General features: G+C 42.7%; 1 protein-coding gene across 1 annotated transcript in view; it reads left to right on the top strand.

Moving 5' to 3' along the window:
- The first annotated feature begins 2,416 nt into the window (after positions 1-2,416).
- Positions 2,417-16,354, top strand: part of LOC111974152 (probable E3 ubiquitin-protein ligase HECTD4) — a 56,755-nt gene continuing 42,817 nt past the window's right edge. Inside the window, 5 exon segments of the mRNA XM_024001774.2 lie at positions 2,417-2,602; positions 6,648-7,219; positions 13,470-13,559; positions 13,663-13,790; positions 15,015-15,123. Of these exon segments, the coding sequence (XP_023857542.2) occupies positions 2,456-2,602; positions 6,648-7,219; positions 13,470-13,559; positions 13,663-13,790; positions 15,015-15,123 (1,046 nt within the window). The 5' untranslated portion in view covers positions 2,417-2,455.

Genomic DNA, 16,354 nt, shown 5'->3' with positions numbered 1-16,354 from the left:
CCGAGAATTGAACCCTGTGGCACCCCCATAGAGACTGCCAGAGGTCCGGACAACAGGCCCTCCGATTTGACACACTGAACTCTATCAGAGAAGTAGTTGGTAAACCAGGCAAGGCAATCATTTGAGAAACCAAGGCTGTCGAGTCTGCCAATAAGAATGTGGTGATTGAGAGAGTCGAAAGCCTTGGCCAGGTCAATGAATACGGCTGCACAGTAATGTCTCTTATCGATGGCGGTTATGATGTCGTTTAGGACCTTGAGCGTGGCTGAGGTGCACCCATGACCAGCTCTGAAACCAGATTGCATAGCGGAGAAGGTACGGTGGGATTCAAAATGTTCGGTAATCTGTTTCTTAACAGATCAGTGCTGATATTGAAGAAAATCTCCAGCGATGGTTCGCATAGTGTCAAATTCGTCATGGGAACCACTCGACATGATTGCTCATTGCCCAGTGGTCATAAAGTTCGGAAACGTTGAACTTTTTCACCCCCTCCCACACCACGTTCACGCACTCCAACGGTCCCGCCCACTCGGCTTCTTACCGCAATTCTTCCATTGAAAATAAGTGGGATGTGTTGTTTCACCACGCGGTGCCACTCTCAGATCACACGAATAGTGTCTTTGCGCAAAATGGTACGAAGCATTATCTGGATATGTGTGCAACAAAAGTTCAACATTTGACACCCGCTACCGTTTCTGTCAAGCCGTCAACACATAGTTTGACCCATGCATTCGATAAATCCAAGGTATGCACCACACAGAACGTATTGCAACTGCCTCTGCAACACAATGCTGAAAGGCAAACGCAACGTTCCATTGGAAATTAATGTACTTCTGCTGTACCAAAATGCAAAAACACCTGTCGGTGTGATCCAGGCGTGAAGCAGTGTGCAGATGCCCGTATCGCTTTATCAGAAGTACGCCATCAATGACGTCCAAAGCTTGTTTGATCACGTGCTTTTTCAAACTGCTTGTTGCAAAATGCGAGACCCCATTGATTTCGCCATGGTTCGGGGCTTTCTTTGATTCCAAGCTACTTTAAAACACTGACCTCTACTGAACGTACTTACAAATATAGTTAGGATTTTTAAAAATAAATTTCACCTGACCGGTAGCTTAGCAGGTAGAGTAGGGAACTATGGAACATTCAGGGATGTGAGGTCAAATGCACAATATTTTGAAAAATAGTTTTATGTGAAACCACACTCTCGGCACTGTTGTTCAAAATAATTTGTTTTGTTTGGTATTGTATACGCCTCTGTCTTATGCATCCTAAATAATACTATAGATTCAGTTTTGAAAAATAGCAAACTTCAAGGTAAAAAAGCAAGCATGAAGTAAACCCAGTCTTCCAAATGATTGTAGGCTACTAAAGCCAACGATTTACAGCTGCGCCACGAAATTTACATAAAAACAGTGGAGAAAAAACATCCATCTGAAAATCACACCTATTGCTGTCTAGCAAATGTCATGTGTATTGTGAACAGATAATGACGCTCCAAGTACTGAACCGTTTCCCGGAACAATTTGCTGAAAGCGCGGAAGCTTTCAGAAAGCCTCGGTTTCCCAAAAGGCCCAGCAGAAACATCTCTAGACCGACATATTACTATCTTGCTACATGTGCAGTTAAAGGGGAATTATACACGCAAATATTGTGTTTTTTTTACCTTTAAAAAAACATGGCTTCAGAACATAAGTTATCGATGTTTCTCTTTGAACAATTTAAATCATGAGAGCAAACAGTATTTTTTTTCCAAAACCAGGATTTTTTTGTTGTTGTGAGAAAACAGAATTCAGGAAATACTACATTTAAATGGGCCCCCTTTGTGTTGTTTTAACCATTATTTTACCAGGTATATTGACATAAAACACCTGTTGTACACAAAGGGCCCGGGGAAGAGCAGCTATCATGCTAGAAAAGGTTAGAGATCCCTGTTGTAGGATAACCTGCAGTGTATGCTGGGAACTGTTGGCCTAGGAAACATGGCGTCTCAGCTGTGGTATTTCGAATATCTATCCGGTCACTAATAAACAGAGGTTGGACCATTAACGGAGCCATTTTTCCTGCTTTCTTGTCGTGTTGTGGTTATGCTCAGACTTTGTGTTCAGCAGGAGAAGGCAGTCATTTATGAAACTTCGCTCTAAATATTACGGTTTACAGAGTGTCACATCCACTCTGCACTGTGAAGACGGTACAGTACGGTTGATAGCTAGCCTCGGCTAGATAAAGAACCTGTCCCACACAGTGCAATCAGCTGGCCGACCTATGTTAGCCAGCTAGCCACTGTAGTAAAGCAGTACGAGTGGCATTAGTTAGCTAACGTAGCTGGCTCGGACTACGTTTGAGTTTGTCATCTGACTGACAGCATGTCTGTCGGGTAGTGTTGTTGTCATTTCGGATATTGAATTTGTTTTGATGTTCGACCTCTCTGGCATTTTTCTCGGGGGAGAGAGAGATGGGCTCCGGGGCCGTGGATTCGTCCCAGTGGCTGTCAGTGAAGGAAGAGACTATTTTCCTTCACGATGGACTGATTCGGGTCACGGATCTGGCTGAACTTCCCAGTGAAATCGGGGTGTCTGAGCAGGGCGACACTGAGCAAGAGGTGAGTCTACTCTGCATCAACGTTTGCATTTCGAATGTTTTCTTGGCAACAACAGTGTAGTTAACGTTAGCTAGCTAACCGACTATAGTTAAGCTAAATAGCCGAAAACGAACGTTACCTAGCTAGCTCAACATTTGATTCCATATGAATAAAGTCACATTTAGCTGTAGAAACATATTCTATTTTTAGCTAATAATGTTCATGAGTAAGGTGCCAACGCCGGCTTGACAAGCAGGTAATGACATTAACAGTAACAATAGCAGGCTAACTGTTTAGCCAACGTTAGCAGACTGTCTAACGTTACCTTTTGAAGAGGTAGTTAGCTATAACTAGGTACGTTATTCATGTCAATTGAAAATCTTATTGCCAGCGAATACTCAATGTGGTGATAACGTCGTTTCCATTCCTGATTGATCGGATCCAGCTGCTATAACGTTAGCTATGAATCTCACTGTATAGGCATGATGACTCACGACGTAGCTAGGTAGACTATTATCATGTCCTGGCTTTTAAATCCCCACCCTTTGTGGGGTACCCCTTGTCATTTTTGGCCAAGACATTGGGTGCTCTTGAGTGGTGGCTGGCTATTGTTGTGTTCATCAACTTATGCATTACATTCTTCAAAGCACATTGGCATACAAACTAAAAAAATACAATAGGAAAAGTAAATAAGGCATGCTTGCAAGCTCCTCAAACCAGTATGTAGCCAGGGGGTCTTACAGTTCAGAGTTCAGCACATAGAAGCACAGTATACTTCCTCATTGGCACACTTGACAGTATTTTAATGAACTGCCATAATTCAATGGCAGTTTTTTATTTGATCAATATTCATCTGGTGTTGTCACCTGTGCAATCCCTTGTGGTCTTTTACTCAACCATAAACACAAAAATATGGACTATTAAGCTAGCTAGCCTATGTGCTTGACTCTTAAAAGGCCTTTTCTGGTCAACCTTGACATTAAGGTTCAGATTAAGTACCGAATAAATGGACGCTTGAATGATCGATCCCGTTAGCTGTAGGAATCCATTGACAAATGTGCTAGGCATATCAGAGACTAGGGCGGCAGGTAGGCTAGTGGTTAAGAGTGATGGCCCTGTAATTCGAAAGGTTGCAGGTTATCTATTCTTATTCCAGATTAGATTTGACTAAGATTTGTGTGTATTAGGTACTTGTTGTAGAATTTTTAGATATTCCTTGTTAGATATTGCTGCACTGTCGGAACTAGAAGCACAAGCATTTTGCTACACTCACAATAACATCTGCTAACCGTGTGTATGTGACCAATAATGATTTGATTTGAATCCCTGAGCTGACTAAGTGAAACCTGAGCAAGGCACTTAACCTATAATTACTCCTGTATGTTTTTTAAAATTAATATGGACTTTCTCTAGTTCCTACTACTCATAATTGAATAGAATTGTGTTAATAACCAGAAAATGGTGCAACGGGGGGAATAGAGAAGGTGAGAACAAGGAAATTGAGGTTTGTGACTGAGGGTGCACAGATGGAGAGTGATGTAGACCTAAACATAGATAAAGGGGTCACAGACTGATAGATGGTGAATGAGTGAGAGTCAGACAGATTACATGCTACAGATGGACACTGAGAATTAATCAACCTGAGAGGACTAGACTTTACTGCGTACATCTCCTGCTTGTGAAGTTTTCTTATTTTTCGTAAGAGTGGAGCAATGACTGGGGGATAGAGCAGCTGTGCTAGCTAGCCCTGTGCCCCTGGTGCAGTAGTTTGGCATCCTGATTCTACTGCTTCATAGTGGGACAGGCTTAGCTTTGGGTCTGAGAGGTGGAAGTCAAAACAAAGGTCTTATTGCCCGTGTCACTTCTCAGAATAGCCCAGTACCATTGGTTCAATAGCAGTACAGGACATGGAAGTGTTGCTTGTCCTTTCTGCAGTGGAAGGATGGATGGCATGTAACCTGAGCATCTGCAGTGTGCCTCTAGTTATTGTACTGTCACCACCATCCACCCTTCCCCCTGCTCTCACTAACCTTATTCTTCTTATGTAGGGCTCCCGAGTGGCGCAGTGGTCTAAGGCACTGCATCTCAATGCTAGAGGTACAGACCCTGGTTAGATTCCAGGCTGTATCACAAACGGCCGTGATTGGAAGTTCCTTAGGACGGCGCACAATTGGCCCAACATTGTTAGGGTTTGGCTGGGGTAGGCCGTCATTGTAAATAAGAATTTGTTCTTAACTGACTTGCCTACTTAAATAAAGGTTAAATAAAAATTATGTGAGGAGGTAACGTAGTGCAACACTAATTGCTGTATGATGAGTTGGGGTTATTAGGGGGTCTGTGGACATTGTAATTTCCCTATCAGAGAGTAGTAGAAACATTAAAATGTGTGGTTTGGTTAAGTCCTCCAGCCTCTCCAAGCAGCTTCCTCTGGTCTTTATGGAGGCCATCTACAGGGGCCATTAGCACAGTGGGAATGTTTCCATATGCATGCCTCTTTTGGGTTAATGTTGCCAAACTCATGATTGATCAGGTCATCCAGCAGCCCATGGGCGCTTAGATGCAGGCTATTTATATCAGCATCACTAACCACGTTTCCATCCACAGTTTTTATGTCAGTGAAGTCATACCATATTTAAAAAAAATTAAAAATCACGACAGCTGTGATGAAAAAAGGAAGTTTTTGTACAATTTTATAAAGATAATTTGTTCGTTCGACATATGCGATACATTTAGTGTCCGTAAAATTAATTATGCATAAAATGGCGGTGGAAACGCTTTTATGCGCAGAATTTATATAATAACCATCATATCGAAGTAAATTTGGAGTCACACAATCATATGGTGTGTGGTCCTCCCACTATGACTTGGTAGTGCAGTTTATTAGGCTACAGATGCAATATTTTATGATGAACTTCACAGGGTGGTGAAAGTGCATGGTGATGAGCTTGCTTGATGCTTCTTCCCATTAAATATCTAGGGTCTTATTCTGGTGACATGATGATCGATGCTTGACTGCCTTTTGACAAATAAAATATTCTCGCTCTTATCCATAATAATGTAGACTAGCCTACCCGCACTATATCTGCGAGCTGCTGAGTAGTCACATTTGGTATTTAACATAACAGTTTTAGTGACAAATGTATCGGTGCAGTTGAAAATGTGATGGGAACATATTGAAAATGTGAGTTTTCGGGAAACTTAGGGCACAACATTTTATGTTCCGCTTATGTCGACAGGCACTGATTTTTATCCCCAACAAGTCCATTTGGTGAAACACCACTGGTGGAAAAATTTGCATATTTTCTTTATGCAGCTTCTATAATATTTAGATGGACATCTTTCTCCAATTGGATGGAACTCTAGCTGTAGAGGAGAATCCTTTCTGCAGAGTAAGGTGGAGAGGGTCGGTGAACAATCCCAGTCTCCAATTAAGGGATTTTACCGTAACATTAGTCGCATATCTGAAGAATAAAAAAGTGCCTGCTAAATGGTGTTATGGAGTCTTAGACTAGACACTGTAATCGATACCTGGTTAAAATGCTGCGTAAGTGCAGATGATGCACAATATTCCTTTTTATCTCCTCTGAAATAACCCCACAATCTCTCTCTCTTTCATACTGCTTCTTTTTTTGATTATGTAATGCTGTATTTGGCTGTTTCTCTTGGTAATAACATCTGCACTATGAATACAATTTAAATGTGAAATGACTGTGGGTTAGAAATACAACAAGGACTATCCCAGGTTATTTCCACACATGTATTTTGATTATTTAATGAGTATCATTAGAATCAAAGGGTCTAACCTCCTTTTCCTCTCTCATATTACATTTAGCTACACATTATCTCATAGTGAAGCAGTACTCTGTTGTAAATTGGATTTAGAGGTCGCCAGACCCCAGCTAGATGGTGATTTACAGTCAGTGCACTATACTGGATGCCGTCATCGCTTTGAGATCTCGACCCATTGTCTCCCCAAGGATTAAACCAACTCCTGTTGGTTACGTATCTTCATGACTATTTTCTGTATTCCTCATATTTTCTCAATCTTCCTTTCTATCTCGTCTAGATCCTCACATTCGAGACAAAGAACCCTGCGGAGCTAGCCGAGCGTCTCCGTGCAGTCTGTGGTAACCAAAGCAATGCGTATGCCCGCCTGTTGGAATACCGTCTGAATGCTCTACGGGGCCTGTGGGGGGCTCAGCGTCAGTTGGCCCTGGAGGAGCAGCAGGACCGGGAGGGGGCTGGAGGGGGCGATGAGGAGGCCCTGGCCCTGCTAAAACGACAAGGCCTGCTGCAGCAGCCTGAACAGGCTCCTTTCACCTCCCGCATGGGGCTGCTACTGGTCTTCCCTCTCCTGCAGTCCCAGACACGCAGTGACCCGGCGCTCTGTGGGGTCACGGCGGAGGTACTGCTGTCTTGCCTGCGTGACTGCCAGCCCCTCAGCCTCAGCAAGGAGCCTGCCGACTGCCTCAATGGCCTAGAAGGGCTGCTCTGCTCCTGGCTGGAGGAAGGGGTCCAGCAGACAGCACAGACCCAGCAGGGCCAGGGGCAGCAGGGCCAGGCTCCTACATACGTGCTCCACGCACACAGGCAGAGGGAGAATGCTGCCGCTGCCCTGGTAGCTCTCGCCTGTGCCAGGTGAGACCACACGCTTAACAACAGAGCACACCACATAAAGAGGAGAGAATAGTATGCCGGATCACTTGAGTCTGCTTAGCCGTCTGGCTCATTTACTCCAGCTTCCTAATACTGCTCAAATGATGATTAGGCAAGCCCTCAAGTGTCATCCCATTTCTGTTTCCACTTTCAGTGATGTAGCTAGCCCCAGTTGTTCACTAAATATAATCTTCTCTTTCTTTATCTTTGAAAAAGGCCTTTCAGTTTTTGTGTTTGCTATGTCAGTGATGCTTGTTGAACAGGGGTCTTGTTTGTCACCTAGGTCAGGGGTTTTCAGACTTTTCTTTCCCAGGGACCCCCGCCCAGGCAAACCCCCATCATATTTTAGCAAAAAATATATATAATCACGTCTTGTCTCAGGTGAATGATAATGGCAAGTAGAAGTAATCAACATTTTAAAATGAATAGATTTGGAAGACAGTTTCATTGTTTTAACCTCCCCACAGTTCATTGGATGAGGAAGTGTAAACTCTAACATATTCTAGCTAGAAATGTAAAGGCATCGTGGTGGCATAGACAACATTTAGCTGTTGTAAAGCACCCTTTTGCAATGCTACTATTTTTCCTTTTAGCTGAGAGAAAATTGTACATGTTTGAAGCAAATTTCCTGCAATTCTATGCATTTTGCCAAGGCTAATGCTGTGTTCCTCTGCTCAATCATTATAACAAAATCACTGGCCGTGTGCCCTGAATGCTGGGGTTTTAGAATGTTCTATTCCTCCTGACTGTCTAGCTTTCATTTGATTGTTAATTCTCAAAGATGCTATTATCAAAATCCAATCAAATTTTCTGTTCACCTACACATATTTAGCAGATGTTATTGCGGGTGTAGCAAAATGCTTGTGTTCCAAGCTTCAACAGTGCAGTAATATCTAACAATTCACAACAACAAACATCTGAAGTAAAAGAATGGAGTTAAGAAATATATAAATATTAGTCCGAGCAACGTCGGAGTGGCATTGACTAACAGTAGAATATTTAAAGTTCTATCTTTTCTGCATGCTTTCTATCTGGTTTTGGTTGTTTATTTAAGTTGACACACACTGTTTTTCCATCCCGAAAAGTGACCAGTATACAGAAAAAACCCTATTATTAGCTCCAATGACTGTAATTTCCTCCATATTACAAGGATCGTTTGGGATTTTGTCAATGAAGCCGTTTATCTACTTCCCCAGAGTCTGATGAACAGGAACAGCTAGCATCACACTGTTCCTGTAGACTTACAGTCATTGCGCTAACGCTATTGGCTTGTGAAACTACCTTTTTAACTGCCTTCATACATGACGCAGAAACATTAACATGGTATCCGTGGACCCCAGTTGGAAAACCCCTGACCTAGGACACAGAGGACAGCACTCTTTTCTTTCACCTGTGGCTGCAGCCCGGCTTCTGCTGTTGACAACTGTGCTTCACTTGTTAACCAGAACCCTCTGCCCTTTGTGTGCCCTGTGTAGAGGCATAGAGCCCATTGTGTTGGGGAACCATCCAGTTCTGGTGCTCTCCCTTTCACCAACAGTGGTGGGTAGTTAAAGAGCTAGGCTATCCTCTGTCTCCCCCCTGATGGTTTGGGTGTGCCTTATAGCTACTTTTTTTTTTTTTTATGGTCAAAGTAGCGTAACCTTTCTAGCGCAGGCGTTCCGCTAGCAGAACCCCTCGACAACATTCCGCTGAAAAGGCAGCGCGGGAAATTAAAAAATATTTTTTAGAAATATGTAACAATCAATCTTAACATAATCACTGGTTAACTACACATGGTTGATGATATTACTAGTTTATCTAGCTTGTCCTGCTTTGCATATAATCGATTCGGTGCCTGTTAATTTATCATTAATCATAGCCTACTTCGCCGAACGGCTATTTAACAAGCACATTCGCGAAAAAAGCACTGTCGCTGCACCAATGTACATCAACGCCTTTCTTAAAATCAATACACAAGTATATATTTTTAAACATGCATATTTAGTTATTGTTGCCTGCTAACATGAATTTCTTTTAACTAGGGAAATGGTGTCACTTCCCTTGCGTTCTGTGCAACAGAGTCAGGCTATAGGCAGCAGTTTGGGCCACCTGGCTCGTTGCAAACTGTGTGAAGACCAACTTCGCCAAACGGTCTGATGACTTAACAAAAGCGCATTTGCGAAAAAGGCACAATCGTTGCACGAATGTACCTAACCATAAATATCAATGCCTTTCTTAAAATCAATACACAGAAGTATATATTTTTAAACCTGCATATTTAGTTAAAAGAAATCCAGGTTAGCAGGCAATATTAAACTAGGGAAATTGTGTCACTTCTCTTGCGTTCATTGCACGCAGAGTCAGGGTATATGCAACAGTTTGGGCCGCCTGGCTCGTTGCGAACTAACTTGCCAGAATTTTACGTAATTATGATGTTATATTGAAGGTTGTGCAATGTAACAGGAATATTTAGACTTATGGATGCCATAAGGTTCCGTATTTCACTGAAAGAATAAACGTTTTGTTTTCGAAATGATAGTTTCCAGATTTGACCATATTAATGACCTAAGGCTCGTATTTCTGTGTGTTATTATGTTATAATTAAGTCTATGATTTGATAGAGCAGTCTGACTGAGCGGTGGTAGGCAGGAGCAGGCTCGTAAGCATTCATTCAAACAGCACTTTCGTGCGTTTGCCAGCAGCTCTTCGCTGTGCTTCAAGCATTGAGCTGTTTATGACTTCAAGCCTATCAACTCCCGAGATTAGGCTGGTGTAACCGATGTGAAATGGCTAGCTAGTTAGCGGGGTGCACCTTAATAGCGTTTCAATCGGTGACGTAACTCGCTCTGAGACCTTGGCGTAGTTGTTCCCCTTGCCCTGCAAATTAGATCATTTTATTCTGATTCATTTTATATTCTGGATTGGAGGGCTGCTGACCACAGACAGCACATGTTTTTAAACCTGCTGTCTTATGCACCATTTTAACTTCCATTCATTGTTATATTTTTTGTCTATTGTTTAACTATATGTAAGCTTCTTTCTTGGCCAGGGATCACTTGGAAAAGAGATGAACATCTCAATGTGACTTCTAAGATTATATAAAGAATACAAATAATAATAATTGGTCATACATTGTGGAAAGTAAGGGAAATAATGCAGATCAAGAAATGGCTACACAGCAGAAGCATGGCACAACACTCTCTTTTGTGTTAAAGGGGAACCTTCTTTTGGTATTTGTTTGATTTGTCCATTGTTGATATACACTGTGTACAAAACATTAGGAACACCTTCCTAATATTGAATTTCACTCTCCTTTGCCTCCAGACCTGCCTCAATTCGTCGGGGCATGGACTACAAGGTGTCAAAAGTGTTCCACAGGGATGCTGGCCCATGTTGACGCCAATGCTTCCCACTGTTGTGTCAAGTTGGCTGGATGTCTTTTGGGTGGTGGACCATTCTTGATACACAAGGGAAACTGTTGAGCGTGAAAATGCCCATTCACCCTCTAAATGGCACACATACACAATCCATGTCCAAAGTTTAGAAATCCTTCTTTAACCTGTCTCCTCCCCTTCATCTACACTGATTTGAAGTGGGTTTAACAGGTGACATCAATAAGTGATCATAGCTTTCACCTGGATTCACCTTAAGTCTGTCATGGAAACAGCAGGTGTTCCTAATGTTCTGTACACAGTGTAGTTCCATTAAGTTTTCAAGACATGCAGTACCAGTCAAAAGTTTGGACACACCTACTCATTCAAGGGTTTTTCTTTATTTGGACTATTTTCTACATTGTAGACTAATAGTGAAGACATCAAAACTATGATAGAGTTAAACAAATCAAAATTATAATCTATATTTGAGATTCTTTAAAGTAGCCACCTTTTGCCTTGATGACAGCTTTGAACACTCTTTGCATTCTCTCAACCAGCTTCACCTGGAATGCTTTTACAACAGTCTTGAAGGAGTTCCCACATGCTGAGCACTTGTTGGCCGCTTTTCCTTCACTCTGCAGTCCAACTCATCCCGAACCATCTTAATTGGGTTGAGGTCGGGTGATTGTGGAGGCCAGGTCATCTGATGCAGCACTCCATCACTCTCCTTGGTAAAATAGCCCTTACACAGCCTTGAGGTTTGTTTTGGGTCATTTGTCCTGTTGAACAACAAATGATAGTCCCACTAAGCGCAAACCAGATGGGATGGCGTATCTCTGCAGAAGGCTGTGGTAGCCATGCTGGTTAAGTGTGCCTTGAATTATAAATAAATTACTGACTGTGTCACCAGCAAAACACCATCACACCTCCTCCATGCTTCACGGTGGGAACCACACATGCGGAGATCATCCATTCACCTACTCTGCGTCTCACAAAGACACAGCGGTTGGAACCAAAAATCAAAGGACAGATTTCCACCCGTCTAATATCCATTGCTCGTGTTTCTTGACCAAGCAAGTCCCTTCTTCTTATTGGTGTCCTTTAGTTGTGGTTTCTTTGTAACAATTCGACCATAAAGGCCTGATTCACGCAGTCTCCTCTGAACAGTTGGTGTTGACGTGTCTTACTTGAACTCTGTGAAGCATTTATTTGTGCTGCAATTTCTGAGGCTGGTAACTCTATTGAACTTATCCTCTGCAGCAGAGGTTTCTTTATTAGATTTTTTATTTCACCTTTATTTAACCAGGTAACAAGATAAATAAATAAATACATACAGTGTGAGGATGAGGTAGATTGGATGGGCTGTTTACAGATGAGCTATGTACAGGTGCAGTGATCTGTGAGCTGCTCTGACAGCTGGTGCTTAAAGCTAGTGAGGGAGATATGAGTCTCCAGCTTTAGTGATTTTTGCAGTTCGTTCCAGTCATTGGCAGCAGAGAACTGGAAGGAGAGGCGGCCCGAAGGAAGAATTGGCTTTGGGGGTGACCAGTGAGATATACCTGCTGGAGCGCATGCTACGGGTGGGTGCTTCTATGGTGACCAGTGAGCTGAGATAAGGCGGGGCTTTACCTATGTTTGGCAGCATGAGTGAAGGATGCTTTGTTGCGATATAGGAAGCCGATTCTAGATTTAATTTTGGATTGGAGATGCTTAATGTGAGTCTGGAAGGAGAGTTTACAGTCTAACCAGACACCTAGGTATTTGTAGTTGTCCACATATTCTAAGTCAGAACTGTCCAGAGTAGTGATGCTGGACGGGCGGGCAGGTGCGGGCAGCGATTGGTTGATGAGTTTAGTTTTACTTGCATTTAAGAGCAGTTGGAGGCCACGGAAGGAGAGTTGTATGGCATTGAAGCTCATCTGGAGGTTAGTTAACACAGTGTCCAAAGAAGGGCCAGAGGTATACAGAATGGTGTCGTCTGCGTAGAGGTGGATCAGAGAGTCACCAGCAGCAAGAGCAACATCATTGATGTATACAGAGAAGGTCATTCCTGTGGCGGTCCTCATGAGAGCCAGTTTCATCATAGCGCTTGATGGTTTTTGCGACTGTACTTGAAGAAACTTTCAAAGTTCTTAACATTTTCCGGGTTGACAGACCTTCATGTCTTAAAGTGATGATGGACTGTCGTTTCTCTTTGCTTATTTGAGCTGTTCTTGCCATAATATGGACTTGGTCTTTTACCAAATAGAGCTATCTTGTGTATACCACCCCTACCTTGTCACAACACAACTGATTGGCTCAAACGTATTAAGAAGGATAGAAATTCCACAAATGAACTTTTAACAAGGATCACCTGTTAATTAAAATGCATTCCAGGTGACTACCTCATGAAGCTGGTTGATAGAATGCCAAGAGTGTGTAAAGCTGTCATCAGGGCAAAGGGCTACTTTGAAGAATCTAAATAATAACATGTATTTTGATTTGTTTAAAACTTTTTTTGTTAGTTAGTACATGATTCCATATGTGTTATTTCGTAGTTTCGATGTCTTCACTATTATTCTACATTGTAGAAAATAGTAAAAATAAAGTAAAACACTTGAATGAGTAGGTGTGTCCAAACTTTTGACTGGTACTGTATATAACTTGATGCAAAATTTGTCGTACTGGCTGTATTTCTGTATTTTGAAAGTTATATCTTAACTTGATTGTTGACATGCAAAACATTTTTGGGACTAAATCAACGATGGACAAATGAAGCAAATACCAAAACAATCGTTTTGGGGTGGAATTTTTCTCTAACACTATTAGGCCTACCTGGGACCTTCACTGACTTTCGCTCCCTCCCATTCCATGGTTTAACACATGTTTTGTGTTTCCAGAGGGTCCCTGAAGACCTTCATCCACACAGTTCACCTGCTGCAGAAACAGACAGACCTGGGCCAGCTCCCTGTGGCTGATGTGCTCTACAGGTGAGTCTAGTATCCTTATGCCTGGATGTGCTTGGTGAGACACCGTTGTCTTTTTTCTGTGTTTTCGTTGTGAACTCTTTCTCTCCCGATCTGTCCCACCCAGGCTCCTGGTGCTGGAGGGGGGGCCAGGCTCCCCATCCTGTCTGCTGGGGGGAAAGCACAGGGTCTCCTGGGGCTTTGAAGACATGCTGCCTACACCTGACAGCAGCGCTGGAGGGGCAGAGAGCAAAGGTAAGCCTCTGTGTGTGTGAACAAGAGCTCCATTGGTCTTGGGATACGGAGCAAACTTCCTTTGAACCGGACCTGGGGGGGTTTTCAAGTGAGGTTGCTTTTTTGTTGTTGCAAACCCTAAATATTTTCCAGTCTAGTGATCATATTAGTGATTTTTGTGCTGTTTGATTTGTATTTATTTAACCTTTATTTAACTAGGCAAGTCAGTTAAGAACAAATTCTTATTTACAATGACGGCCTAGCAAAAGGCCTCTTGCGGGGACGGGGTTTAAAAAATCTATAATATATAGGACACATTTTCACAGTACCATTATAGAGTAATGTGTATGTGAGTGCACTGTAAGTGTAGTTGTTAGTAGTAGTGTTTTGGTGACAACGGCAACCAGGCTGTCCTGCTGGCCCTCATAATCCTTTCTCTCATTTGGATGATGATTTATTCATTCACCTCTTTAGATCATTTCTATTTGATCCTTTGTTTGGAGCCACTTAGTACTCCCAACATTAAGCCAAGGGCAGACATGGAGTCATCCTTCTGTCTCATTGGCCGAGTCTTCTGAGGAGGGCATCGTGTTGGTTATAGGGCAGGGTAATGACTAGCAGAAGTTTGAGGGAGAAAGAGAGAGGGTGGGTGATGGCTTGTTTCCTCCAATCGATGGGCTGACCTTGGAGAGCCCTGTAAGGTGATAGGACCTCATCAGCTCTCCTATAGGAAGCCAGTTGAGAGGCAGAGAAATGGCAGCTAAAGAATCTAGTAGAGCTGGCAGGCCGGGGGCTGGGGGGCTTATCCCTCTCACCTGCCAAGTGCAAACTACAGGCAGGTTCAGTAAAAAGGAAAGTCATTTTCCCTGCCTTTCTTGTTGATTGGCTGACTAGTCCTTTGATTCTGTTTGGCCAATGCTGTGGGTGTGTGAGACCATATGTACACTTACTATGCTATAAAATGAAGGACAACATTAAACACGAATTGTCAGTTGAAAAAGTAGGGGTATACTGTCAGACTGTCCCGTCTGTCTGCACCATGGTGCTTCAGTGGGGAGAAGATGAGAGAGAACTTACAGATGGACATATCTTTCAGTAGCTTAATCACACCCCTTCTCCTGTTATCCCCTCCTCTCTATACTGTCCTCCCTCTCCCTTCCGTTCCTGGTTTTTCTCTCCCCCTTCCATTTTTCTCCCCCTCTTCTGCTGTTCCTCACTCTGTCTATATCCTCCCTGCTGTTGCAGACACAGACCTAGGGCGCTGCCTGGCCACAGATGGGCTCTATCTCTACACCACTAACTCCTTTGGGAGAGGGATCAGCAAGCTGGGCTCCGGTTTGCACGGGACACTGAGGTAACATGACACCCCTGCCTATATCTGCAGAGAGAAAGAGTGAGAGTGCCTCACTTAAAATACCCTCAAATCCAATTTTACTTGTCACATGCTTCGTAAACAACAGGTGTAGACTCACAGTGAAATGCTTACTTACGGGCCCTTCCCAACAATGCAGAGAGAAAAATTGAGAACTAATAGAAGAAGAATAACATGAGGAATGAGTAACGATAACTTTTCTATTTACACGAGGTACCAGTACAGAGTCGATGTGCAGGGGTACACTGTCATTCAGCCACAAGAGCATCAGTGAGGTCAGGCACTGATGTTGGGCGATTAGGCCTGGCTCGCAGTCGGTGTTCCAATTAATTCCAAAGGTGTTCGATGGGGTTGAGGTCAGGACTCTGTGCAGGCCTGTCAAGTTCTTCCACACCGATCTCGACAAACCATTTTCTGTATGGACTTTGCTTTGTTGTTCCTAGACTTTTCCACTTCACAATAACAGCACTTTTATTTTATTTATTTATTTTTTATTTAACCTTTATTTAACCAGGTAGGCAAATTGAGAACACGTTCTCATTTACAATTGCGACCTGGCCAAGATAAAGCAAAGCAGTTCGACACATACAACAACACATAGTTACACATGGAGTAAAACAAACATATAGTCAATAATACAGTGAAAAAAATAAGTCTATATACAATGTGAGCAAGTGAGGTGAGATGGGAGGTGAAGGCAAACAAATATATGTATAAATAAAAGTAAAAATATAAAAAGGCCATGAGGCGAATGTGAATACAACACAGCAAGTAAAATAAAAACTAAAAACACTGGAATGGTTGGTTTGCAGTGGAAGAAAGCGCAAAGTAGAGACAGAAATAATGGTGCAAAGGAGCAAAAAAATAATAAATACAGTAGGTCAAAGTAGTTGTTTGGGCTAAATTATAAGGGCTATGTACAGGTGCAGTAACTTATGAGCTCTCTGACAGCTTGTGCTTAACTAGTGAGAATAAGTGTTTCCAGTTCAGAATTTTTGTAGTTCGTTCCATCATTCAGCACAGAAACTGGAAGAAGGCGTCCAAAAAGAATTGTTTGGGGTGACTAGAGAGATCATACCTCTGGGCGCGGCTACAGGTAGTTGCTGTATGGTGACCAAGCGAGCAGATAAGGGGGACTTTACTAGCAGTCTTGTTAGATGACCTGGAACCAGTGGTTTGGCGACGAGTTATAAGCGAGGCCAGCCAACGAGAG

The sequence above is a fragment of the Salvelinus sp. IW2-2015 genome, linkage group LG15 (genome assembly GCF_002910315.2).
Source record: "Salvelinus sp. IW2-2015 linkage group LG15, ASM291031v2, whole genome shotgun sequence".
Lineage (NCBI taxonomy): Eukaryota > Metazoa > Chordata > Actinopteri > Salmoniformes > Salmonidae > Salvelinus > Salvelinus sp. IW2-2015.
Note: the sequence above shows the minus strand (reverse complement) of the source record. Positions and strands in the feature narration are given on the sequence as shown.